Source organism: Cyprinodon variegatus, unplaced genomic scaffold (genome assembly GCF_000732505.1).
Source record: "Cyprinodon variegatus isolate N-32 unplaced genomic scaffold, C_variegatus-1.0 Scaffold1314, whole genome shotgun sequence".
In the NCBI taxonomy this organism is placed as follows: domain Eukaryota; kingdom Metazoa; phylum Chordata; class Actinopteri; order Cyprinodontiformes; family Cyprinodontidae; genus Cyprinodon; species Cyprinodon variegatus.
The window spans coordinates 107,949-132,880 of record NW_015151767.1 but is presented as its reverse complement, the minus strand read 5'-3'; the positions used below and the strand labels follow the sequence as shown (position 1 = coordinate 132,880).

General features: G+C 36.2%; 2 protein-coding genes and 1 non-coding gene across 4 annotated transcripts in view; 1 reads left to right on the top strand and 2 right to left on the bottom strand.

Moving 5' to 3' along the window:
* The first annotated feature begins 453 nt into the window (after positions 1 to 453).
* On the top strand, positions 454 to 11,355 carry nrsn1 (neurensin 1). 2 transcript variants are annotated; one of them, XM_015402186.1, is made up of 6 exons: positions 454 to 540; positions 4,584 to 4,695; positions 4,909 to 5,001; positions 5,138 to 5,256; positions 7,676 to 7,863; positions 7,966 to 11,355. In XM_015402186.1, the coding sequence occupies exons 2-6, from the start codon at positions 4,597 to 4,599 to the stop codon at positions 8,067 to 8,069; spliced, it is 603 nt and encodes a 200-aa protein (XP_015257672.1). In that variant the 5' UTR covers positions 454 to 540; positions 4,584 to 4,596; the 3' UTR covers positions 8,070 to 11,355. The 2 variants fall into 2 exon arrangements, with proteins under 2 accessions (XP_015257672.1, XP_015257673.1); XM_015402187.1 differs by lacking the exon at positions 454 to 540 and adding an exon at positions 1,958 to 2,133.
* Positions 11,356 to 15,993: 4,638 nt separating this feature from the next.
* The window catches only part of LOC107102766 (doublecortin domain-containing protein 2-like), a 37,619-nt gene continuing 28,680 nt past the window's right edge, over positions 15,994 to 24,932 (bottom strand). The window contains exons 8-9 of the mRNA XM_015402190.1: positions 18,014 to 18,081; positions 15,994 to 17,794 (exon numbers count right to left, since the gene is read on the bottom strand). Coding sequence (XP_015257676.1) covers positions 16,619 to 17,794; positions 18,014 to 18,081 — 1,244 coding nt within the window. The 3' untranslated portion in view covers positions 15,994 to 16,618. The remainder of the gene's footprint in view (positions 17,795 to 18,013; positions 18,082 to 24,932) is intronic.
* trnas-gcu lies at positions 24,222 to 24,303 on the bottom strand. Its single transcript has one exon. It is a non-coding gene; the product is annotated as a tRNA-Ser (tRNA).

The following is a 24,932-nucleotide window of genomic DNA, read 5'->3' as shown; positions in this document are numbered from 1 at the left end:
TTGCTGGTGAAGATTCTCAGTCATCCAGGTCATAGTCATTCCGTAAAAGTTTAAAAAACAATCCACTGGACTTGGTTTCCAAGGTTTGAAGACATTTGGCTTCCCGTCTTTTTAGAGTTATCTGGATTGTTACCTAGTCAAAACTGAATCATATATATGTGTGACTGAAATTTTTCCTTGTCAAAATGAGGTTATAGATATTTAAGATGGCAATTCTATCTATCTATCTATCTATCTATCTATCTATCTATCTATCTATCTATCTATCTATCTATCTATCTATCTATCTATCTATCTATCATCCAGACCTTCATTCACAAAAGCAATTCGTCTCTGCTTTTTCTCCCAATCCTCCCGCCTATTTATAATCAATGATGAATCATTTGTTGTCATGGGGGTCACGCCTGCGCAGAAGACAGCATGAAAATCTGAATCATCGACGGAAAGTAAGAGGGGAGGGGGTGGGGGTTAGCTGTAGAGTGATGGGACACGGCAGAGGAAACAGCAGCCAGCGATCACTCTCCGCGCTGGTAATGAAAGGTAAATAATTGTGTTATTATTTTTCGTTTGATTTGGTGTGCATGACGCTGAACACGTTGAGTTGTTGTTGTTGTTTTTTTTAAGAAGTCAAAAGACGCTCTCTGCTGTGTGCCGAGCAGACATCATAACAAATCGTCACACACATCTGGATGTGGCTTTAGTTGTGTTAAATGCAAAGCAAGTGTTACTTCAGATTTTGTTAAGGCTGTGTTTGATTAACGCGATCTAACGTTGCAAGGGTTTTCTGGTGTCGGTATTACTAAAACTTAGGTCATGAAGATCTGACAAACGGTACTAAAGTTCCCCCTACACGAGAGGACGTACTTTGATGCAAAGTTCGCCTTTTATTAGTGTAGTTTAAAATAACGTGCTGTGTGTCTGTCTGCCTGCTTCTCCTCGGCGGGAGAGACGCAGGCATGTCTGCTTTAAGCGTCACACATTACGTCTGTATGTTTTCCTGCTGTGCTGAGGGCTGTTCGGTGATAATGGCGTTCAGCACCACAGACAGCTCCAGTTTATGTTGTGCACAGCTTGACCAGGGCAGGGCTACAATGACAGCTTGGAACAGGCGCCTCTATGTGCCACATTGCTGCTTTCTTTTTTTGTGTGTTTTGATCGCTTATTTTGTTGGTCAGGTTGAACTTGAAAAGATATTCAATCTGGTTTTGCTGTTATCTATTTATCTGTTTATGTATATATCATTAGGGTATTCATCTACAGCTCTTAGTATGTTCTGTGCCTCAACCTCTAGAGAAGGAAACGTTTGAAATAACGAAAACAACTTTCTCTTGACAGTCTTCACAACCCCATAGTTTTGTTTAAAATTTTTAAAGATTAATAAAATACATTTACTCATAAATGATGCTACATTTCATGGAATCAAAAATGAGTAATTATGAGTGTCATTATAATGTCATAAGGATTTATTATTGCTTGGAATACAATATGTAGGACACTGAGGAATATAAAAAACTGCTAAACATTTGAACTTTAATGCTGTAGATGCTGTTTCTCTCATGTGCTGTTGTTGCTAAATGCTTAGAGATCTGTACAGGGAAAGATTTTCTTGAGGGTCAAGTCATACTTTGGACGGTGGAGACTGAAGTATTTTTTACATTCACAACAAGAATAAGCAATTTTTGTTTTTACTTCTTATTTTATGGTTTAAGAGGTACACCATCTTTCCTAATATATTGTTAATGGGTAAGAAGATAGAATGTCATCTTTTGAAAACTACATTTAGAATGTAATGATAATTATTACACAACCAATACCATGCAGGGAAAGATTTTTCTAGTAATATATTAATACAACAACTCTTTCACCTAAGACAAAATAAAAAAAGATGCACATCTTTTTGATTTGCTTGCAGTATCAACCTGTAACAAAATTTGGAACACCTTCCCAATGCAAAGGGCATCTGCAACAAATGTCCCAGTCACCTCAAGTGACTCCAGTAGATGTGGAGAAGTGGCTCTGATCCTGTCCAGGATGACAAAGCTCTTCCCCCATCTCTAAGGGAGTGCCCTGCCACCCTATGTAGAAAGCTAATTTAAGCCACTTTTATTTGAAATCAAAATTTCATGAGCACAGGTATGACCATCGTTGTTGCCAGGAAAATCGTGAGCTTTGCCTTTTCGCTCAGCTCTCTTCATCACAGCAGACTGGTGCAGCATCCGCATTAGAGCTGCAGCCTGAGCTATCCACCCTTCAATCTCTTGCTTCATTCTCACCTTACTCAGGACCCCTAGATACTTAAATTCCTTCATGTTGAGGCAGGCACTTTCTTCAAACCTGAGGGGGGTATCCACCATTTTCAGGTTGAGATCCATGGCTTCAGACTTGAAGGAACTGATTCTCACCCTTGCTGCGTGGCACTGCTTACATCACATGCTATGGGTCTTGCCAGGAGGAAGCTAGCCAAACCACAACAACTGAAAAAAACGGGGATGAAATCCGCTGGTTACCAAAATTAGATTCCTCCATCTCTATGATACACCTAGAAATCTTGCTAAGACTGGTGATAGAGAGTGGACCTGTCGGAATCCAACATGTACTGGAATAAGTCTGACTTAATGCTGGCAGAGCAAAAAAAAAACTCTTGCTCGGCTTCTTCAGTACCGGGTGGGTCGCAATAAAGGGTCCCTGACGCTGTACTGCTGGAACACCCCCGCAGGGCACCACAAGGGACACAGTTAAATACTCTTTCTAGGTACACACATACATGGGGACCAGTCAGGCTTGCTCACATGAAATCTTAAGCACATCAAAGAGGGTGTAGAGCTGGTCCAGTGTTCAACAGCAAGGATAAAAACCCCACCTGTAAGTCATGAAGCCAAGATTAAACAAGAAGTCTGACTCTTCTACAGCACCCTGGCATATATCTTCTCAAGGAGGCAGATAAGTGTGATCCCTCATGGTTGGAAAACACCCTCATGTCCCCCTTGTTATGCAAGGAAACCGCCATCCCAGTCTGCCAGTGAATAGGGCATTGTCCCTGACCTAGAAATTATGTTGAAGAAGCATGTTGGCCATGACAGCTCAACAGCATCCAGAGACCTAAGGTACTCAAGGTGGAGCAAACCGCCACCATAACATGGTGGAGAGGTTTTAGTGCTACGGTATGTTGTTAGTTGCTTAAATGCCCATAGTAGGGTCTCCCAAGGCAAACAGGCCATGGGTGACAGGTCAGACAAAAAGACAGTACACAAAGCCTCTTACTGTATGCTGTCCATAAAAATTACGGTAGCAGATACCAGACATCACTGAAGCCAGGCCTGGGGTTGGGGTTTGTAGGCAAGCACTTGGTGGTCAGGTTCCGATGCAAGGCCATCCCTCAGTGGGCCAACCACCTGCAGGAGTCAGAGTTGGAAGGCTTGATGACCTAATCCATGGATTTAAACTATTCTTTTTTCTTAATTAGGTTAAAAAGCAACAATTATTTATCTTAAAAAGCACTAAATTCTACTAAACCTTTACATGTATATTTTTACGTGTTTAATTGTTCTAATTTTTCAATTTTTTTTTTCCATTTTGGCTTTTTTTGGTTAAAATTATGGGTATAGTTGTATAGAATTTTGTACACCATAAAAAATCCTATTAAAATGTCACATTTGAAGCCTTGAAAAGGGGTCTATTTTCTTTTCACCATTACCATAGTAGCTTTAAATCCAGCAAAAATTGAAGGTATGACATCATAATCCAGACTAAAGCATGTCCTCAAAGAGCTTTTTATTATAATTTTTGAATTAAACTCAAGTTAAGTAACAGAATAATTGTGTTGATGAGCTAAATATACTTTTTATGTTTATTGAACAGAGGAATGTTGTAATATTTGTCTGCTAATTAATTATCAGAGCCGATAAAGTCAAAACTGGCTCATTTTCAGCACTTTTTTAATAATGATGGGGCAGAACTTTTTTTTTTGCTTCTGTTACGACAGGGTACATAAGAAGAGCAAAATTTTGTACTCATACAAACAAACACATCAGCAGTCATGTTTTATCCCAATGTCTTTACAGGGATTTTCCTTTGACTTCCATTCATTCATTTAAATTGCCCAGACCTTTATCCTTACCCTAACCTTTACCAACTCATTGCCCTAAACCAAACCCCAACCCAAGAAGATAATTTTTCCTGTGGGGACCAGTTGATTGGTACGATAGGAAGTCACAAATACAGTCAATGTTTTTCAGGCAGGTAAAAATAATTACAGTGTTACATTTTTGTTCTTGAGATTCAACTGAATAATAAGGTTATTCTGTGTGTGCATTTGAAGCATTACTAAATGTTAATGTCAAGATAACTCTGCTTGTTTTATGATACCACTGCATGCATTGTAAATTGCAGTGTACTGAGGCAAAAATGCCTCCAGTCTGTATTACATAACTTGACAGCATGTATGCTTACGTGTATGTTCATGTATGGCTGAGATCTAGATGATCTGTCTTCACACTGTGGGGGTGTGTGTGCATGTGTGTTGGTTGGGGGGGGTCCAGGAAGCACAGGTTTCATACCATGTCTGTCTATGTGCATTCTTGCAGACTAGTGTGAAGGATGACTTCACGCTCTGAGACCTGTGAGTCAGAATACAGGGAACAAGCCCAATCTGGTGGGAGCTACCAACAGTATGGAGTCCGGTCATACCTCCATCAGGTAACAGAACAGAAAATGATGTAGATAGAAAACATACATTTAAGAAATTTTAACCTGAAATAAACAGTTCTTCTTAACTCAAAGCTGATTCAGAGCAAGAATAATCTATATGTGATATCAGCTTCTGTGTATATTTTTTGACACAGTAGCATGAAAATAATTAAAAAAAAAGGAAACAGAACTGAAAAATAACATCTCTTTGCTTCCTTACAGTTCTATGAGGAGTGCACAGGTTCTATCTGGGATCGTGATGAAGATTTTCAGATTCAGAGATCGCCAAACAGGTGGAGCTCTTTACTCTGGAAGGTGAGGTTAACTTGTAGCTCTAACAAACATGTTTGAGGTTGTGTAATTTAAATAACTTCAAACTTCAACTGTTCTTGATAAAAGCAAACTTTTTGATAATTTATCACTTACCACTGCCTTTTCTCCCTCCACTCAGGTCTGTCTCACGTTTGGTACATTGATCCTCATTACAGGCCTTGTTGTTGTTCTTGTGGGTTATGCAACACCAACTAAGACTGAAGCATTTGGTGAAGATGATCTCCTCTTTGTTGACAGGTATAAATAAGTGTCTAGCAGCTGAAACACTAAGCTTTCAGAAACGTTTTGCTCAGACATCCAAATCTAATTCATAGATAAACTCCAAAGTGACTGATATTGACAAACTTCATTTAATTAGGCACATACTTCAGAGTGAAAGCAATGCTTATTTCTTTCAGTGTTTACATGCTACCCTAAAAAGCTTTTATTTTGTCCCCCTGAACCTTCCATAGTAAATGCCCAGATTAAGTAACAATAAACAACTTTATGTTTATACTGATAGTTTATAAGTTAAGCTTCAGGACCAAATACATTTCAAACTTTTTTTAACTCTTTTTTGTTTATTCAATTTTCTTTTCTGTGATATGTTTTTTAGGAGACCTTGTTTTACTTAATCATATAGGCAATGTGCAAAACATTAACAGTAATAACAGTAAACTAAAAAAATAAATAAAAAATTATTTAAAAGGTTTGACTGTTTTTTTACTGGAACCTAAAATTCTAACCCCAACAAAAGTAGTCTATGTATTGATAATTGAAATATGCACAAATTTATTTTTTTAAAACCAAAAAAATACATTCTTAAAACTGTATGCCAGTGCATCAAATGGCCTGCAGTAGTTCTATGAGTATGTTTTACCAGATAGTGATAGTTAGGGTTATTTTCTATGTATTTGTTTTTTATTGATCATTTCTTAAGGACTTTTTCTGCATATACAGCTGTTCAAACTCCTCAGTAAATGTGCATTTTGCTCAATTGTGGATTTTCTGTATAGGGAGAGCTTTGTGAAGGTATTATGCTGAGATTTGTGTTCTTTATTCCTGTTTTTATATGCCTTGTAAAATACATTTGTCTCTTTTGGCCTTCAAGTTAGTCTTTTTTTTTAGACCTACACTATATTGCCAAAAATAATTATCTCACCTGCCTTGACTAACAAATGAGCTTGTCAGTGACATCACATTTCTAATCTAATGGTTTTTATTATGTCGTTGCTCCACCAAATGCTGCTAGAACGCTTCAGCTCTTCTTGTACAGTAAGACTGCCCACAAGCTTTAGGATTGTGTTTATGGGAATTTTTTACTATTCTTTATGAAGACTCTTTGTGAGGTCACACACTGATGTTCGACTAGAAGGCAACGCTCTCAGTCTCCAATCTAATTCATCCTAAAGGTATTCTATCTGGTTGAGATCAGGACACTCTGCAGGCCAGTCAAATTCATACACACCAGACTATGCTGTCCATGTCTTTATGGACCTTGCTTTGTGCACTGGTTCATAGTCATGTTGGAAAAGGAAGGAATATGCTCTAAACTGTTTCCACAAATTGGTTGCATGGAATTGTCCAAAATGTCTTGGTATGCTGAAGCATTCAATTCCTTTCACTAGAATTAAGGGGCCAAGCCCAGCCCCTGTAAAACAACACCACACCATAACCCTCTACCAAATGTTACATTTTGCACAATGCAGTCAGACAAGTGCTGTTCTCCTGGCAACAGCCAAACCCATCCAATTTCCAGATGGTGAAGCGCAATTCGTCACTCCAGAGAATGTATTCTCACTGCTCATCCAGTGGTAGAATGCTTTACACAACTGCATCCAACAGCTTTGCATTGCAGTTGTATTGCTTGGATATAGCTGCTTCACAAAATAAGGCCATTCCATGGAGCTCTCTGTGCACAGATATTGAGCTAATCTGAAGGCCACGTGAAGTTTGGAGATGTGTAATATTGTTATCTGCACAAAGTTGCCGACCTCTTCACACTATGCACTTCTGCATCCACTCCCCCAGTTTACGTGGCTAACCACTACATGGCTGAGTTGCTGAGATACATTTTCTTAAGATACAGTTGATTGTGGAATCTTAAGGGGAGAGGCAATTTCCCAACTGGATTTGAGGCACAGGTGACGTCCTATCACAGTTCCATGCTGGAATTCTCTTAACTACAGAGAGGACCTATTCTTTCAAAAATGTTCGTAACAACACTCATTTGATTTTTTACACCTGTGGCCTTCGGAACACCTAATTGCAAATGTTTGGATGGGTGAGCAAATACTTCTGGCAATATAATGTAGCTAAGAGAGAGACGTCCCTTTTCAATACTGTAAATTTTAATCATAGATATTATGGCAGAATGCTACATAGAGCTCAGGTCTCTTCTGGTCAGGCAGTTGAGCCCCAGCTTACTTTGCCCTGAAAGTAAAGTGTGAGCTTTGCTCAGATTAACTTGCCATTAGGTTTGGATAGTGTAGATTTTGAAAATCCCCGTCTTAACTAAGCTTAATTATTTTTCCATTTAACTGAATAAAGTCTGTTTTGTATTTCTGTTTGGTGTTTAGTTGTGATCTTTTTTCTACATTCATTGTTTTAAATGTGCAAAGATTAAGAGAAGTGCATTATAACAGGACATTAACAATACAAATTTGTTTTGGAACAGCCATGCTGTTAGTTTCAACCGTGCACTGGATGTTTGCAAGCTGACTGGTGCGGTGCTGTTCTGTGTGGGTGGCACCTCCATGACTGTGGGTCTTCTGTTGTCTGCCTTCGCAAAAAGCTACTCCAAAGAGGAACTTTACCTGCAGCAAAAGTTTAAGGAGCGATTAGCTGATCTACATGCAACAGTTGGTAAGCTGGCCCATGAAGGGATTGATGAATGTGAATCTTTCAAGGCAAAATTGTCTGTTTCATGGAAAAAATATTAACTAGCAGGGACTGTTATCGTCACAGGTTCATCAATAATGAGAGCACCAACTCCTGGGGAAGGAAAGGTGCCTGTAACACTCTCCAAAGTTCAGAACATACAACCTGCAACCACAAAGGGGAAGACCTGATCAACACCAGAATACAGAAAGAAAAAGCTAATAGACTTAAGACTGATTGGTGTGCAGAATGTGTATGAGTGAGTGCACATGTGTGTAATCATCTTTTCAAGCAAATTATCTTTTGAAATGGTCAGCGTTCATGACTGTGGTTCTTTCTTAATCAGTACTTGCATTTTTTACATTATAGTCAACTATAAATTCAGAATTCTGCCAAAGGTGCACAAGTGTAATAAATAGTCATACAAGCAATTTTATTTAAAACACACAGACATAAACTACTATCCATGCACATTTTGATTGTTTTATACATGCAAATTCAATTCAATGAGCTTTCCAATTTGTCACAAGCATGAGTGCATGCTCCTTCTCTGTGCTTGGGGCTTACTTTCCACACGCCTGTACCCTTTCTCATATTTGCCTGAGGACCTGTTTCTGTGCGCTCATGTCAACTCCTGTTACAATTTACTTTAGAGTGGAACTAACCTAAAATAAATTGCCTGTGATTGGCTACTTTTCAGGGAACTCGCCCTCTTTAGACAGGACTGTTTTCTTTAGGCTATTATCTATTCTTTTAAAGAGGAAGAAATTAATTAAGTAGTCACAGCCATGTGACTGCCGTGTTTTGACAGCAGTAGCCATATGTTCTAAAATGATTAATGTTAAACATGGCAATTCATATGAGCTAAGCTAACCTTAGCTTTACTGTTTATAATGAGAAAACTAAGACTCAAATGAACTCTTTTTCTCAGTCATTTCCATTGTTAACAATTTTTCATCTATTGTTTCGCATTTCTCATTTTATAGCCAAAATTATTTTTTTAAATAAAATTTTCAGTTGATGACGGAGATGGCTGATGGATTTGAAGTCTCTTGAAGAGAACAGTGATTAATAAAGATGTTTTGTTAGCATCACTAGCCACAACCAGGAAAAAAAAAAAAAAATACTGTCTTAAAAGACGGGATTTCCTGAAACATAGCCAATCAGAAGCAGTTTACTTTCACAAGTTGGTTTCACCCTGGAATTGACAAAGTTGACATGATCAAGAACAAAAACAGATTGTCCTGCGGGTAGAAGAGAATCTACAGGCGCATAAAAAGCAAGATAGCGCAGAAAAGGTGCATTAACCCATGGTTGCGACATATTTTAATCTGACGGTACTGAATTTGCATGCATAAAATATTCAAAATGCATCTAGAGTGTAGTTTACATTCATATCTTTAAAATAGAAACAGAATCAGAATCAAGTTAATTGCCAAGTAGGATTGCTCTTACAAGGAATTTGTCTTGGTCTTTATGATGCAGACAAATTAGATATATATACAGAATACAGAATCGATAGCTATATACAATATAAAACATGCAATATGCTATATACAATATATAGTATCTAGCTATATATTATACATATACACAATAGACTGTGCTTTAATATTACGCAGGAGGTCTGAAGATGCTACGTTGGTGTTGCTTGTTGGTAAAACTATGATTATTAATTATGAGTATGCACTTTAGGCAAAATTCTGACTTCATGGTCATATTTTGACAGTTATCCCAGCTAAATACATAAACAGTTACATCAGCTAAGTAAAGTATGTTGTATTATTTAAACCAAGTGACAAATTCTCACAAAGTAATGGCAATGTTACGCAGAATATTAAGCACAAAATTATATCATCAAATCTTCATCCTGTCAAAAGCTGTTTTTTAATCACATTTTATGAAATGGGAGAGGCTGTTTATGAGAAAGGGGGTCTGAAAGAAGCTCGATCAATTCAGTTCAACCAATTCCATTGGCAGTGAAAGGTACAATTTTAAATATGGGAATAAGTGTGATATTGTGTTATATCACGAGTGCTTCTTTATGGTGCTCTTTGTCAACAAACCAGAGATTTGACATTTTATACCCTTGAGAAAGAAGCAAAATCTTATTTGGCACAAAGACACACTGGAAGAAAATTCATAGGAAGAACATTGACATTTTCTTCTGGCTTATTACTCCTCTAACCTCATTTCTTCAATTAACCTTCAGGCAGGATCAATAGACTAAGCTTAGACAAGAAATAATCTATATTGCACAAGAGAATATGACAAAAACAGACTGGCTTGACAAAGAAAGGAAGAAAAAAAGAACCATATTATCTCATCCATCTACTTCTCTTTTGGTCGTCATTTCAAATGTAACCATAAAGAATCACATGCCCCCATGAAAGTCATAGCTCATTTTATACCATCCTGCATACAAATCTTGCTAGCTGCTGTTTACCATCTGTTCTTGTTTGTAAAAAGAAAACAAAACAAGGGTTTGCTGGGAGAGGAACACAACAGGCAGGTTACATAACAGGCGCATAGTTGATGAGGTAAGCTTGCTAATGACAAGCAACATTGCATTTGACTGTGATAATGGATGAACTGCTGTGATTCAGATATGCTCAATGATGGCTTTACTTATAAAATTTAAAATTACATTTATACCCAGCCAAACACATGATATGCAATACTACTCAAGTAATTAAACATATAATCAGAAATTCTTTTTTTTGTATGCTATACTTGAGATTCAAAGTTGGGAGAATTTTTGTCTTTATTTGGTTATTTATGTTAATTGTCCATACTTGTTGCACAGATGGTGCAGACCACATTTTTACATCTAGGTCTTTTGTTAGTGTAAATATGCTGCCAAATTGTGATCCTCCTTCTTTAAGTTGTTTCAATATTTGATGTCTTTACCCTTTTCATTTTGTCTCTCGAGTTATGGAATAAATGACCAATAGGACAAATTTTTGCTCCACACCTCATCAGAACAATGTTAGAACAACATGTCATGCTCATTTACTTTAAGGTATTATGGCCGTTAAATGATAAATTGCTTTCCTTGTCTCATCAATATTGTCAAAATATCTATTTTTATGAAACTTAACATGGAGAGGAGAACTTGAGCTGTTAAAAAAAATTTATTTATAAACTTTCCCAGTGTGATCTCACTCTCAAGAACTGATCAGTAACTGTACTGATTATGAACTGATTTGCTGTTTTATGTTAATTTAACATTTTAAAACCAAAAGATGTGTTATTATCTTTATTTTTATTCTGAAATGTTATTTTCGTTTATTTACCTTTAAATAGAAACATCCATACAAATGTAAGAGTCACTACCCCAGTCAATAATAAAAATGACACCTACTGGATTCAAACAAGGTACATCACTGTTTGTACTGTACAGTATGCTTACATTTCAAAATACACAATAAAATCACATTCTGCCCCTCAAAAGGGTGTGCAATTTGTATCTGCAAGTACATTTATAAATATATGTCACTAAATTTAAAAACCTTCAGAAAAGTTGATTTATGTCATGAAGTTCAGTAAAGTATATATGAGAAATAAATTAATTATACACAGGGTGATATCGGTCACATATTCCTTTTAGTTTTTAAGATGTGTACTAGTTTTTGCAAACCTAAAATCCAATTTCTCATGGATATTTGAAGATTACCTAACACCAATAAAAAATAATTAAAACAGAAACCTTTGTGAACACTTTCATATGCAGTAGTGCTGATTTGACTTTATTATTGACTCCCTACAATAGAAGGGTACAGTAAGTTGCAAATATTAGGAGAAAAGTACATTCTAATGTTTTTGGACATTGGCAAACAATGCCACACAGATACATCGAGTACATGGTCTATGATTATCACAATCCTGGCTTTTAGCCTCGTTTGATAAAAAAGAAAAAAGACATTTAAAGTGCACTGCTTAGGCAAAGGAGCTTTGAAGCACAGTATTCCACTTCCTTACCTTAAAGCGAAGAGTTTCCACGGCCGGTGATGATTACAAAATTAGTGTAGCTGTTTAACAGAACAGAAAATCTTAGATTGCTTCATATTTTCCATTTTTAGATGTGCCAGTTTTATTTCTTAAGAAGGACTTGGCGGCAGCTGAGACTGTCAAGTGTAACAATACCTGGTTGATGACCATAGCATGTGTTTGCTCGATGACCTGGCCTAAACTACTAGCTACCAAATTTGAGAGAAAGATAAAAGAAACCAGATCCCACATTCAGTAAAGCTGAACAGATTAATAATAACAAATTGTGCTTTCTAAGGACCCAGGCAAAGCTACAGCTTGACTGTCTCAATGCCATATTTTAAAGATGTTTGAATTTACAGAAAAAGGAGTTTCAAACAGAGTCCTCAGTACATACACTGTAAAGGGCTGTTTTTCAATGCTATAATCATAAAAAAAAATACCAAGATTAACTTAAAAGATATACATATTTTTTTCATAATTAATCACTTTAATATCAAGGCAATATCAAGTTCAACTTGGAATTTATTAAATAATGTTTTTTTATATATAGATTTTAACTTCTTTAGATGCATACTGGGTCAGTCACTAGATTTTACCAACGAAAATAAATACAAATTTAGATGCAGTTTTATGACTATCTTTAATGAATTTTTATTCCCTTTATTAGTATTATCATTATGTGAAATCCCTGGTGGAGAGAGAAAAAAATAGAAATATAATGCATTTACCGGTGAATATGACCCCCAACTAAAGAGACCTAAGAAGAGCAGATATGCCTACCATAGCTTATCGTATGTGTGGGAGGACAAAACTGCATAGGAAACAAAAACTCATTAAAGCCGATATTTATTTGGCATCATAAAAAAAGGAAAGCAAGAAAGTTAAGAAAATCACAAATAATGCACAAGTGAAAGTAAAAAGGAGAGAGATGCTGATTGGATCATTTCCTTGTAGCCTCCATTTGAATTTAATTTTTATAAAAAAAAATGTACAACCCCTTGCAATCAAGTCCTTAGATGTTTGACAAAGACAGAACACTATGTAAAAAACAACAACAAAAAAACCCTTTAAAACTCATTGAGGCTAAGGTCAAACAATCAAATGATATTGTGTACTGCATTTATCAACTACTTAATGTTAACAATAACACATTTTATCAGAGCTTAAATAAGTAAATATGATTTTATTCCTTTTAATCTGCAAACCATAAATCCTCTTATAAAAGTGCACTGATTGTTTAAGCTACAGTCAATTATTTCATACTCTTGAATAGAATGTATTCAATGCAATTAAACCAAAGAGAAATCAGAAACACATTCTTATGAAAAAGTGTTGAGGTTAGTTAAGGATTTTGTACTAAATAGGAAAGTTTAATGGTATTAGTTTCTTAACAGGCGGCTTGTTGAGCAGAAAAACTTTGTCTTTTAGTTTTTCTGCTACATAAATAAATATACAGTCTACGGCTTAAACTGCCTCATATTTAATGAACGATGTCAACTAAAGAAACTTTGAACTATTTAAACAGTATAAGGTCCTGATTTTTACAAGGCATACTTTTGTTTAAACAAAACAAAATTATATTGATTGTTCCTTTGACCTTTAGTACATCTTTCCTTGAACGTACAACACTACTATAAAGGTTTAGAACACTAAACATGGAGTTTACATTTAGTATACACTACCACACACTGACAGAAAGACAGTGTCAGACACTGTGTAGTACAGAAGCCTTAATGTTGCCTTGAAGGCTCAGTACTTTTTGGTCAATGGATGGCAGGGGGTCTGAAAGGATCGCCCCTGCTGAGCATGACCCAATGCTTAACTTTATCAAAAAGAGAGATTGAAAGGGGCATAGTCATGTACCATGGCTATAAAAATCCCAAAATAAAAAGCTAAAGACATATATTCCTCCTCAAATAAAACATTGCCTGTACTGACTTTTTGAACCTTAAAAATTATTTTTGATCGCCAGCATTTACATTGTTGTGCACCATCTGCCAGCTGTTTGGAAAACTAAATTTTGAAACTTGGTTAATGGGGAAGATTGTACACATAACATGCCATACGTGTTTTTTTTCCATAGGAACAGTATTACTATAGTATTGGTAGATTGTGTACTCACATATCCATCAGCAGCTTTAGCTTGCACCTCAACAAACACAAATATTCAGTTGTATTGGTAGTACTACCCATATCTTTTCCCTGTTGCAATGTACTTTTCGTGCTTTTCACAGTTGATCTTGGACTCTATTTCTGTCTTTTTTTTTTTTTTTTTCCAGCCTCTGCTGGCCATTGCAGACTTTCTCAGGTTAATTGCTTCTCCGATAAATAAAAACCATCTATTGCTTTTCCGTATTTCCTTATCATACCTCCTGTAACATGGTCTTGTTAGGCTAAATATCTGTAAAAGTGCTTTGTTTATGAAGAATTAAGGCAAAAACAATATATTCAACAGAAATCAAATATGATTAGTTAACTGGATACCTTAGCTGAATAGGAAGAACTTTGTATACAGTACAACTATAGATTGAGATACTAATGTAGTCATTTTTAAGGTCGTAGGCAAAAGAAGCAAAGAACCCAAACTACAATGGCACACAGTGACCCTGTGGGTATGAAATGGACTGAAAAGAGGGCAGCTGATGGAAATGGGAGCTTTTTACATATTGACAGCAAGTTAAATGCCTAAAAGGAGCGATGCGTAGCTGGGATTAAAGCTGTATTTTTTACTGCCCGGCATGTAATTACTTTTTAATGAGCGAGGTATATTTGCTTTTAAATGTACTGTTAGTTTGATTAAAATATGCTTCAAGAAATGGAGAAAACTATTATATTAAGAGTCTTCATCTCCCTGAACCCTCCCAACATTCAAGGGTGTTTCTCATAGCTTTCATTACATCTAGCAGAATTAACATCAATCAGGCAGAGTGCTGAACCGAGTCCTATTAACACGCCCACACAGGCATACACAGTCACAGCAACACACAAAAACACGTACACTAACAGTCAGTGGCCTTGGGAAGTGATAAGATTGAATTGATGGTGACTCCAGAAATAGCATTGTGAGCATCATCACCTCCACCAGTTGGTTCTTATAACTCACACCCGCTCCCACCTCCGCCTGCTCAGCTTCTCTGTGTGTCTTTTTCCTTTCCCTGTCCGCTTATTCCTCACCCTCATTTTCACACACAATATCCTCTTGTCTCTTGGGACGGTGACTCAGAGACACACTGACTGCATAAATCTCAATTTGAACAGCTGAAGGAATAAGAGGGCGGCGAGGCTGAGAGAAATCCAATTAGATCATACTTTACATTAGAGTACTTTTTCGAGACATTTTTAAGGGCATGATGTAACTTTCTTTTATGGTAAAAAATGTTGAATGAAATAGGCAGTTGGAGAGTTTTTACTCACATGCCAAGTGACCTGAAACACACCTAATTGGTGATTAATGTCTGTATGTGTCTGTTGAGGTTATGTTGAGGACATGTAGGTTTTTTTTTTAAGAGCTCTTGTAGTTTCAATACAGTTTCCATTTCTTTCAACGGCAGTTTTCTCTCACTTTTTGTATAAACCATTATTTCTTTGTTACATTAAATAGCCACCTAAAATAGTTTTGTGACGACAAGATATTGTAATGGAGCTACTTAGGAGGCTATTGCTGTTGCTTAGTACAAGAAAGGTTAGCAGAGCTAAGGTAATTGAATCAATTTTAACACTAATAGGAGAACAAAGCAAGAATACAAGTTTACATATTTGGACTTGTCTTTTCCTTTTTAACCTTTTCATCAAATAAAAATTTCTTGGGTTCACTTTTAAATATCTGGTGTGCCCTAAGTATGATTTTTAAACCTTAAGTAAATATTCTTTTTAGAGGCACCATAATTTATTCTACTTTTTGTCTAGTCAATTTGTAGAAGATTATCTTCACACCATCTACACATTTACTAATTTAATGTCAAGATAATTTATGTATCAAATAAGATTTAAAAACCAAATCATAGACAAAGATAATAAAAATGAATTAATTCTTTAAAATCCTATTCATTCTTCGCATTAAATTCTTAACAGTTTAAAAACACCAGCCAATGTTTTTAAACTTAAAAATGCAAGAAAACAAAAATAAACTCTAAGAATGCATTAAATGGCTGTTAAAATTCTATGACCTGGCATAAACTAAAATCATTGCCCCAAATCTCACAGAAGAACTTCAATGATCAAGCAGTCAACCTGCTAAAATAAAACCAATCCAGTAATAAAAAATGGAAATTTGTGTTTTTTTTTTATTTATGACGTTTATTTTTTCTGTAAGTGGAAAGCCATAATAATGAAAAAATACATAAATGAACATATGCATTTCACATTTCACATACAGCCTTAATACAAGATGTCAAACCAGACTGACTGTTTAAATTCATATGAGAGTTAATGAGGTGTAAATTCACTACAATGTTACCATCATCATCCTTATTATCATCATATTCATCAAATCTATATTTTCTACAGATTGGTTAATGAGATATGAAAGCACCTTAAGAGTTAAAAGGGATATTTAATATTAGAATTAATATGACTATAGCTTTTATTGGTTATAAACTTGTGTGTATAACTTAGTCAAAGGCTTTGAAAGACTCCTTAAATTACAAGCTATCTTTTTTTTGGAAAAACTAAGAAAACCTTAAAACATAGTTCTTTAATTTTCAGTCTTGTTGATTTTGAAGGGGCAACAAATGCTTTTTTTTGGTCTTTATTTGTCTTTAGCAGCATCCTCTTCTTTCTCTCTTCTTTTTGTTTCATCTTCAAAACTAGCTGAACTGTTTGTTTCCTGTTTTGCTTGAATTTCCACCTTTTCATTATCTACATTCACCACTTCATTAATCTTTTCTTCTTTTCCTGGTTTGTTGGGAGCCTCATCTTTAGCTTTTATCAGATTGTCCTCCTGGTTACTGTCCCTGCTGCTGCTAGTAATTCCGCTCCCTTCTCTTTTATCCGACTGAGTCTCACCAGGGATGTTCCTGTTTTCTGCCTCTTTTTGTCCCTCCCCAGTGTCTGCATCATTACTGTGGTCATTGGTGCTTTCCTCCCCATTACCACCAGCTTTCTCTTGCTTATCTTCATCTATATTAGTGTCTTGCTCTTTCTCAGCCTCAGAGGATGTAGTTAGACCTTCCTTTTGCTCTTTATTGTCCTGGGTCATATCACCAGCAGCACTACTAGTAGATCCTTGCTCCTCGCTATTAACCTCATTCTTACTCTCTTCGCTGACCTCCTCCTTCGCTTTTTTATTTCCCTCCACCTTCTCCTCATTTACTGTAGAACATTCACTTTCTTTGTCATCATTTGTTTCATTAGATGCCTTCTTTTCATCTACTTTTTCACCATTTTGCTCATAGGTTGCTTTCTCATCTACTTCTTCATTTTGCTCACTAGTTGCCTTATCATTTACCTTTTCACCATTTTGCTCATCAGTTAGTTTATCATCTACTTTTTCACCATTTTTCTCATCAGTTGGTTTCTCATCTACTTTTTCACCATTTTGCTCATCAGTTGCTTTCTCATCTACTTCTTCATTTTGCTCACTAGTTGCCTTCTCATCTACCTTTTCACCATTTTGCACATCAGTTGGTTTATCATCTACTTTTTCACCATTTTTCTCATCAGGTGGTTTCTCATCTAATATTTCAGCATTTTGCTCATCAGATGCCTTATTCTCTTCTACCTTTTCACCCTTTTGCACATCAGCTGCCTTCTCTTCAGTATTTTCATCATTTTGAACAGCTTCCTTCTCCTCTTCTTCTTTTACAGCAGTTGTACTTTGGACCTCCTCCTTTTCATCTTTGCATGTGGACATATCTGTCTCAGAACAAGGATTCTCCTTGGTCTTTTCACTGTCCTCCAGTGAAGTCATCTCACCAACAGAATTCTTTAACACAGCAAAACAAGAATAACAAATGTCATTAGCACTCACAGCAGGAATCACAATATAAAATTACACTTTCAAAGGCATTGAAAGCACACGCATTAAAATTCAATGCTCAATATTTAATTATTTTCTTTTTAATGTAATAAACATAATTAGTCCATTTCTTTGCAAAAAGTGTTGTTGATTAGAATTTTCCCCTACAGTTGTGCAGGTTCATACCTCGTTGGCTCCCTGATCTTGGGAGGTTTTAGCCTCTGTGTTTTCACGGTCAGCCTGTCCTGCGTCATCTGGAGCGAGAGAGACAAAACATGCATGAGGCCAACTGTGCAGAAAGCTGAGTATACCTTGCCAGTACTGGGTTGGACACCTTTCCACCTTTAGAACTCACTCATGTTGTTCAAGTCAAATTGTGAAGGAAACACCGCGCTAAGATTTTAGTCAAAGTTAACATCAAAAACACACCATCAATTCAATTCTGTTTATTTATATAGTGCCAATTTACAGCATATGTCACCTCAAGGCACTTTACAGACACAATTAAACCAGATCATACAATCAAATTGATTAGAAGTTGTCTATCTAACCTTTACTTTTTATTCTAAATATATTGGCCTCATATTTTTTAATATATGCATTTTGTTTCATCCCATTGAGAGACTGGTTTATTAGTATTGCATATTTCAACAACAAGACAACTTATGTGCTTTACTTAACAAAAACATGGGAAAAGAAAGCAGTAAAAACATGTTTAATGCTTCAGTTGAAATTGAAAAGAACATTAGACCAAAAATGTCTGCAGTCAATAGATTGTAGCCACAAAGGAGGTACTGGTACAGTGCTAGAGGATGGGGAGATATTCTGTGCTATGTAAATCTATTTATCAACATCTATATTTATTTGAAAATAAGAATGGTACTTGAGAGGGGATGGGGGAAAGTGGACAATCCTCTATTTGTCACAACAAGGAATTTTTTCCCTCCCTTTATTTAATAAAACATAACCGGGCACAAAGCATAGTTTTAAGGTCACTCACAAACTGCAGTCCGCTTTTTTGAAAATGCAGCAACCAAACCGGCTTGCATGTCCTTACACCTGCGCAGTAATATTTGTAGATCACCTACTGTACAAGATGCCCCCTTATTTCACGGTCCATAAGAAAATTGCACTTGCAATTTAGTGCTCTTTATTTAGAATAATCTAAATAAAGGCTTTAAGTTTTATGGGGTTCCTTTAAATGGTGCGACTCTCGTTTGATTTTAATACAAAGTGTATTTCCTTTTCATTACATTGATTAAAAAAGGTTTTTTCTAGGATTATTCATATTTTTTGGCCAGTTAAATGCTGTTATGGTGCACAGATATCAAGTTATTAAACATCTAGTTTACTTATTTGTTTAATTAGTTTAAACATAATAATCAGAACTGGATAAATACATTGCAATTGAGTCTACTCATCACAAAAAAATACAATAGATTAGATCAAAGTGCTTATGAAATTCTTAATACCTTTCATTAATCAATTAATTCATTATGTAATTCCTTTTTTCATATTAAATATTCTATATTTGTACGTTTGCATCTAAAGTTCTGATAACTGGAGAGTCGGGTAATTTCATCAAGACTTTAGATAATAAAAAGTAACTGCATATTATTTTCACCTGGTAACTAGAAGGTTGCTTTGTTGGGAGAAGTAACAAATAACTATAACTAGTTACTTTTTCAAGTAAAAAGCACAACACTGGAGGTGAGCATGAAAACCTCTGGAAGATGTCTTATTGCCTGGTCATAGTGAAGAAGCTATTTAGCTGTGGAAACACAAAGTGGGGGAGTTTAATATTAGGATCAAATCATGTGCTACTACAGGCCCTTTTTCCCCAAAGAAAGCTGATATAAAAAGCAACAAGCAGGATATGGGGCTTAGTTAATGCAAACATTTACTGTAGGCTTTTAAATTATTCTCTGAATTCTGCACCTTAAACTTAGACCTATAAGATCGGGTGATATTTTTTCCTGTCTATAATCATCTAATATTTTTGAACCCCTATGAAATGTAGCCTCAGTTTCATGTTTTTAGATCAGACAGTCAGGGACCGACAACCATTCTGTTTTAAAGAACAATTTCCCTTTATATTCATTATACTCTGGGCTCAGTTTGAACTTTGGTAAGATTTTTTCACCATATCTAGTTGGCTAATTGCACTGAATGCATTAGGCTGTTGAAATTGTTTTTAATACAAAATGTGTAAGAATAATAATAGAAGAGGTATGCCTAATAGAGCTACTGGTAAATAAGAAAAAAAAATGTTTTCAACCTACTGAATATACAGCTCATATATTGATTGCTCCACCATAATACAAGATTCTAAAGCCTTTAACTGATCTTTAATAATGTTGCAAACAAAATGATTGGCACCATAAAAGTAAACTGCATAATTGAATTCTCTGAAATAAATAGCTTGTACAAATCAATACCAAGTTTAAACAATATTAAAGCAGTTTAACTAAGCACTCCAGTTGTTTAAAAAACAAGCCTATTATTTTGTTTAATTCTAACTTGTTATTTTTATGCTCTATGCTTGGTATTTCTAAACCAGAGAAGTACATTTCCCAAGTTTCCAAAATTAATTACTTTCAGGCATCCATAAAATTCGTAAACAAGAGAGCTTTTGTTTACTCTCCAGCGAGATAATTGTAGTTACACTTACCATGCCTTTATTTATCAAATGTGCTTTTGGGCTTGAGTAAACACAGCACTAGGCTGACACCGTGTGGTCAATCAAATAAATGCATTTTGTTGAGTTAAACTAACTACAAATACACATCCAGTAACCCAGTTAGCAAATATTCAACAAGCTTGTTTAGCAATTGAACTCTAACAGTTGATTAAAACATGGCATGGTATTAAAAACTATGTTGCATTAGGTGTTATGTTTTTGAACTGCATGTGAGGAGGATGTTTAAAAAAAATAAGGAGAAAAATGTTACAATGTGGACTAAAATCTTTCATTTAAATGAAGAGCTCGTTTAGCTGCTGAACACTCATTTCTATTAAACCAATCAGCCCAGGAAAGTAGGTTTGCTGAAGTGCAAAATTAATATATTGCTTTTTTGCTTGCATGTGATCATGCACATCAAAGGCTTTGGAATTGTTACTGTTGATTATTATAGGACAGACACAACTCTATGCTCTGATAAACAACATAATTTGTGCCCAAACACAGGATGAGATTGAACTTTCCAAACGGAAACGAGCTGGGAAAAAAAGCAGAAGAGAGTAATTAATGCCTTTAATATTAGTTTTCCTTTCTACACAAAGCCGTTAAGGAAGAAAAATGACTCGAGTAGAGATAAGTAGAGTTTATGGAGACATTTAATACATTTAAAATGCAAAACTGATTGAAGTTTAGCCGTGGTGGGAGATGAAACGTTATGGTAATAGTAGTGGATCTCTTTAAGAATATTTTATGTAAATCACTTGCATTTATTAGGAGTGGGGGTCAGAGAACTGAGAATAAAGCTTATAGCAGAGGATGAGTTACTCCAACTCCAAACAATTTAGTGTAATTTGAGGAGGAAGACGCTTAAGCTCATGAAAATGCTGAATCACAATGAAAACAACATTTAAAAACATCCACTGCTCCTTCTTGATTAAATCTGTGTCTGACTTCAGGTGCTGCAAATATTGGAATCTCGTTTTATGTATGAGTGTGGATAATAATGTATGTGCAACTTTTTGATTATTTCATAGTCATGAAAACATGCATATATTCATTTTCACACAGCTGACACAGAATAGATGACACCCACAATTCAGGTTTATAGTCACTGCATCCATCAGTGTGACATAAAACAAGGGTGCAGCTGTGTGGGTGTAATTACAAGTACAAATGACTCTTACAGTCATTATCCTAGAGGTTAAAACTGTAAATGTGTGGTGCTTTGGAAGAATTGTAACAGACCATAACAAGAAGAACAAGAGACCTGAAGAAAGAAGGACAGTAATTGTTTTAAGACACAAAGATTGCTACTTTTTTACTGCCCGAATATTTTTTTCTATGTATCCATGTGTTCGGAGTTATCGCTCCGGCCACATGGGTGATTCAAGAAAGAAAAGAAACACATAAAAAAATGGCATAAATGAAATTAAATCATACAAAAAAGAAAGAAGAAATCCCGCTCAAAACTAGACCGGCAGGCCAGGTTTGCTCTTTGTAATCTCATATCATACATATGCATCACCATTTCAACCATAGGCTGTATGGAGCTAAAAGTCTCAAAATCAAAAGATATACATGTGATTTACACATGCTAATAACAAGAGCCAAACATGCACAAGACCAGGTGTAGACATGCATTGGAGGATTCACACATGTCCAGGATGATTCAAACATGCAAAATATGTTTACACATGTACAAGACAAGATTCACATATGCACTTCCACTGCATGCATAAATATATCTTGATCAACAATTCAATTAATTTGACTGACTTAACTCAGTATAACTTTTATTTTTTTAAACAGGGAATGATTTGCAACTTGTAACGTTGTCAGGGTGAGTTGACACTAACACTTTTTTTTAAAGGAAGTATAAATGATCTTTAATAATTAAAACAATGATGTTTTGTTTATGTGTAGGAATTTACATAATTGTCCATTATGAGAAACATCTGGTTTACGGAAACTGGGGGGGAGGGGAGATTATTTAAGTGTTGATTTTTGACGGTGTGGGGTATAGGTAATGCTGGCAGCGCGTGTCAGGCCAGGTGGTGAACGGTGCTCCTCCAGATGAGAGAGACAATTGGTGTGAAATGGGGATCATCTCATCCCCGAGATTCTTAGTAAAAAAGTTTAAGTTTGGTTGTGGCTGGTGATGACAGATGAGCCGATTGCCCCGCACTGCCAGGAGGAGGAAAGACGCCGGTGAGACCTATGCATTTTTAATTTGACTGCTGCAGCAGATTTTATAAAGGGCACCAACGATTTTTATTTTGAACTTTTTCTTGTTTTGTGCAGGACACTGACTGAATACGCGGAGCTATGAGAGTTCTTTTTTGGACGCCTTTTTTTAAATATTTTTTTGAGGGGGAACGCAATTTTTGAGAGACACTTGTTCTTTTCAGGATTTGGACAATACGGGATTAATTTGATCGGGTGGTTTTGGACTTAACACTAGAAATGCCAGTAATACGAGAATTTTCGTCAGCCTCCAGTCCCCCCAACGATACTTCACAACTCATTAATCCCTTAATGATTTCAGCGGAGCCACCAGCGCAGCGATCAGACGATAACTGATCTGTACAATGAAAATAGCTGCATGAGCTGGAACACTGTAGAAAGCAAGAATATTTATACAACAATGAGCATGATCTGCCCTATTTATTACGGGGCAAATACAACTCAGGCGAACTCTCTCTCCTCCACTGAAGCCATGCAGACAGCATCATGAAACTGCAGTAAAGTTGGCAATATATATTCACAGATTCGGCTTTTCCGGATTAATAACTCATTAGAGGATCATTTATTCTACAAAACAGACACCTCTCCGCAACCACAGCAAGGCAGACAGTGAGCTACGACCGTAGTTTCCTCAAAATGAGTCTCCTATTGCGCTGGGAGAACTACTTTGGACCCTATGAATAGCTCGCTCCTCCGCAAAGCTTTGGAACCGTCTGCAAGTTAAAAAATAATCAGAGAGAAATATTCAAAAGCATCCCCAGGGAGAGGTGGATTATTATCACATTTATTGGAGGAATTTCCAAATACTTAATGACAAATGGCACCTCTATTCTATTATTAGAATATGTAAAAAATGAGCAATGACTACACTATAGATCACTGTAGGCTCTCCAAACTTGTAGGATACACAGATAACATACACAGATACACAAAGTGAAAGAAATGACGAATCAAGATTTTATTTCTACTCTGTAGGTTTCTTGATAATGATATGTGTTTCTCTAAACCCAGCGGCCCGTTGATCATTTACTGGATTTGAAGGCTACCCCTGTTACAGGAAGCATTATCTATGCCTGCATTATTTTGATAATGAACGCGTGCATAGCACAATGGATCCAAACACAGGAATGAGAGTTCCAAACCATGTCAGGAGAAATAATCTAGAAAGAAATTGGGGGTGTAGTGGTGAATGTGTGTGTTTGAAATAATTAATAGAGAGCACTCTGGCTGTCCTAATTTGAAGTCTAAATCTACTGGTAAAAAAGAAATCTGTGTTTGAATGAGCTCAACTACAATCTCCCAAGAAGTCATTGTAAAGAAAGGAGATAATACCGTATTTATTCACATTCTAATAACGTTACATCCTTAGAGGAGAGACCTAAAGCAAGATACAGTCATATGTTGATCAGGTTAGCATTTCTGTGAGAAACAACAGTTTGAGGTCAAACATAATGAAGCACTGTAGACTCTCAATGAGGATGGGACTCGAACCCACGCGTGCATAGCACAATGGATTAGCAGTCCATCGCCTTAACCTCTCGGCCACCTCATCTTCAACTGCTGATGAGACTTCAAAGAGATTCGATCGACCGTTTACAGATAACTGGATTTATCTCGCGATGTTCAACGTCTATGACAAGAAATCGTTCTGACAGGACACTCGTGGCTGAAGCAAGAGGGGAATTAGCTCAAATGGTAGAGCGCTTGCTTAGCGTGCAAGAGGCAGCGGGATCGACGCCTGCATTCTCCATTCAATGTCTTTTCAAGTCACACAATAATTATAGCGAAGGCTTTCAATGGGTTTCACCTGCAAAGTCAGCACTCTGTCTTTCTTTGTGCTCATTTCCATTATAGAGAGCTCAAAGTGAAAGAAATGACAAATCAAGACTTTATTTCTACTCTGTCAGTGTCTTGATAATGATATGTGTTTCTAACAACATATCTACATCGAGCTGCCCGTTGATCATTTACTGGATACAAAGGCTTCCCCTATGACAGGAAGCAATATCTATGCCTGCATTATTTTGATCATCACGATCTGTATTATTACAAAAAGCCATATGATGGGTCATCTTGACTGACTATACCAATGACGCTTATTGGTTTCTTCTAACCAAGAATAGATTAAGTGTTTCATAGCTCATACAGCAAACGACGTTAAGTTCTATGTCGGTCGTACAC

Coding starts and splice junctions, on each gene's coding strand:
- nrsn1 (XM_015402186.1), top strand. CDS start 4,597: ATGACTTCACGCTCTGAGACCTGTGAGTCAGAATACAGGGAACAAGCC. Junction 5,002..5,137: donor GGAGCTCTTTACTCTGGAAG/GTGAGGTTAACT, acceptor CCCTCCACTCAG/GTCTGTCTCACGTTTGGTAC. Junction 5,257..7,675: donor GATCTCCTCTTTGTTGACAG/GTATAAATAAGT, acceptor GTTTTGGAACAG/CCATGCTGTTAGTTTCAACC.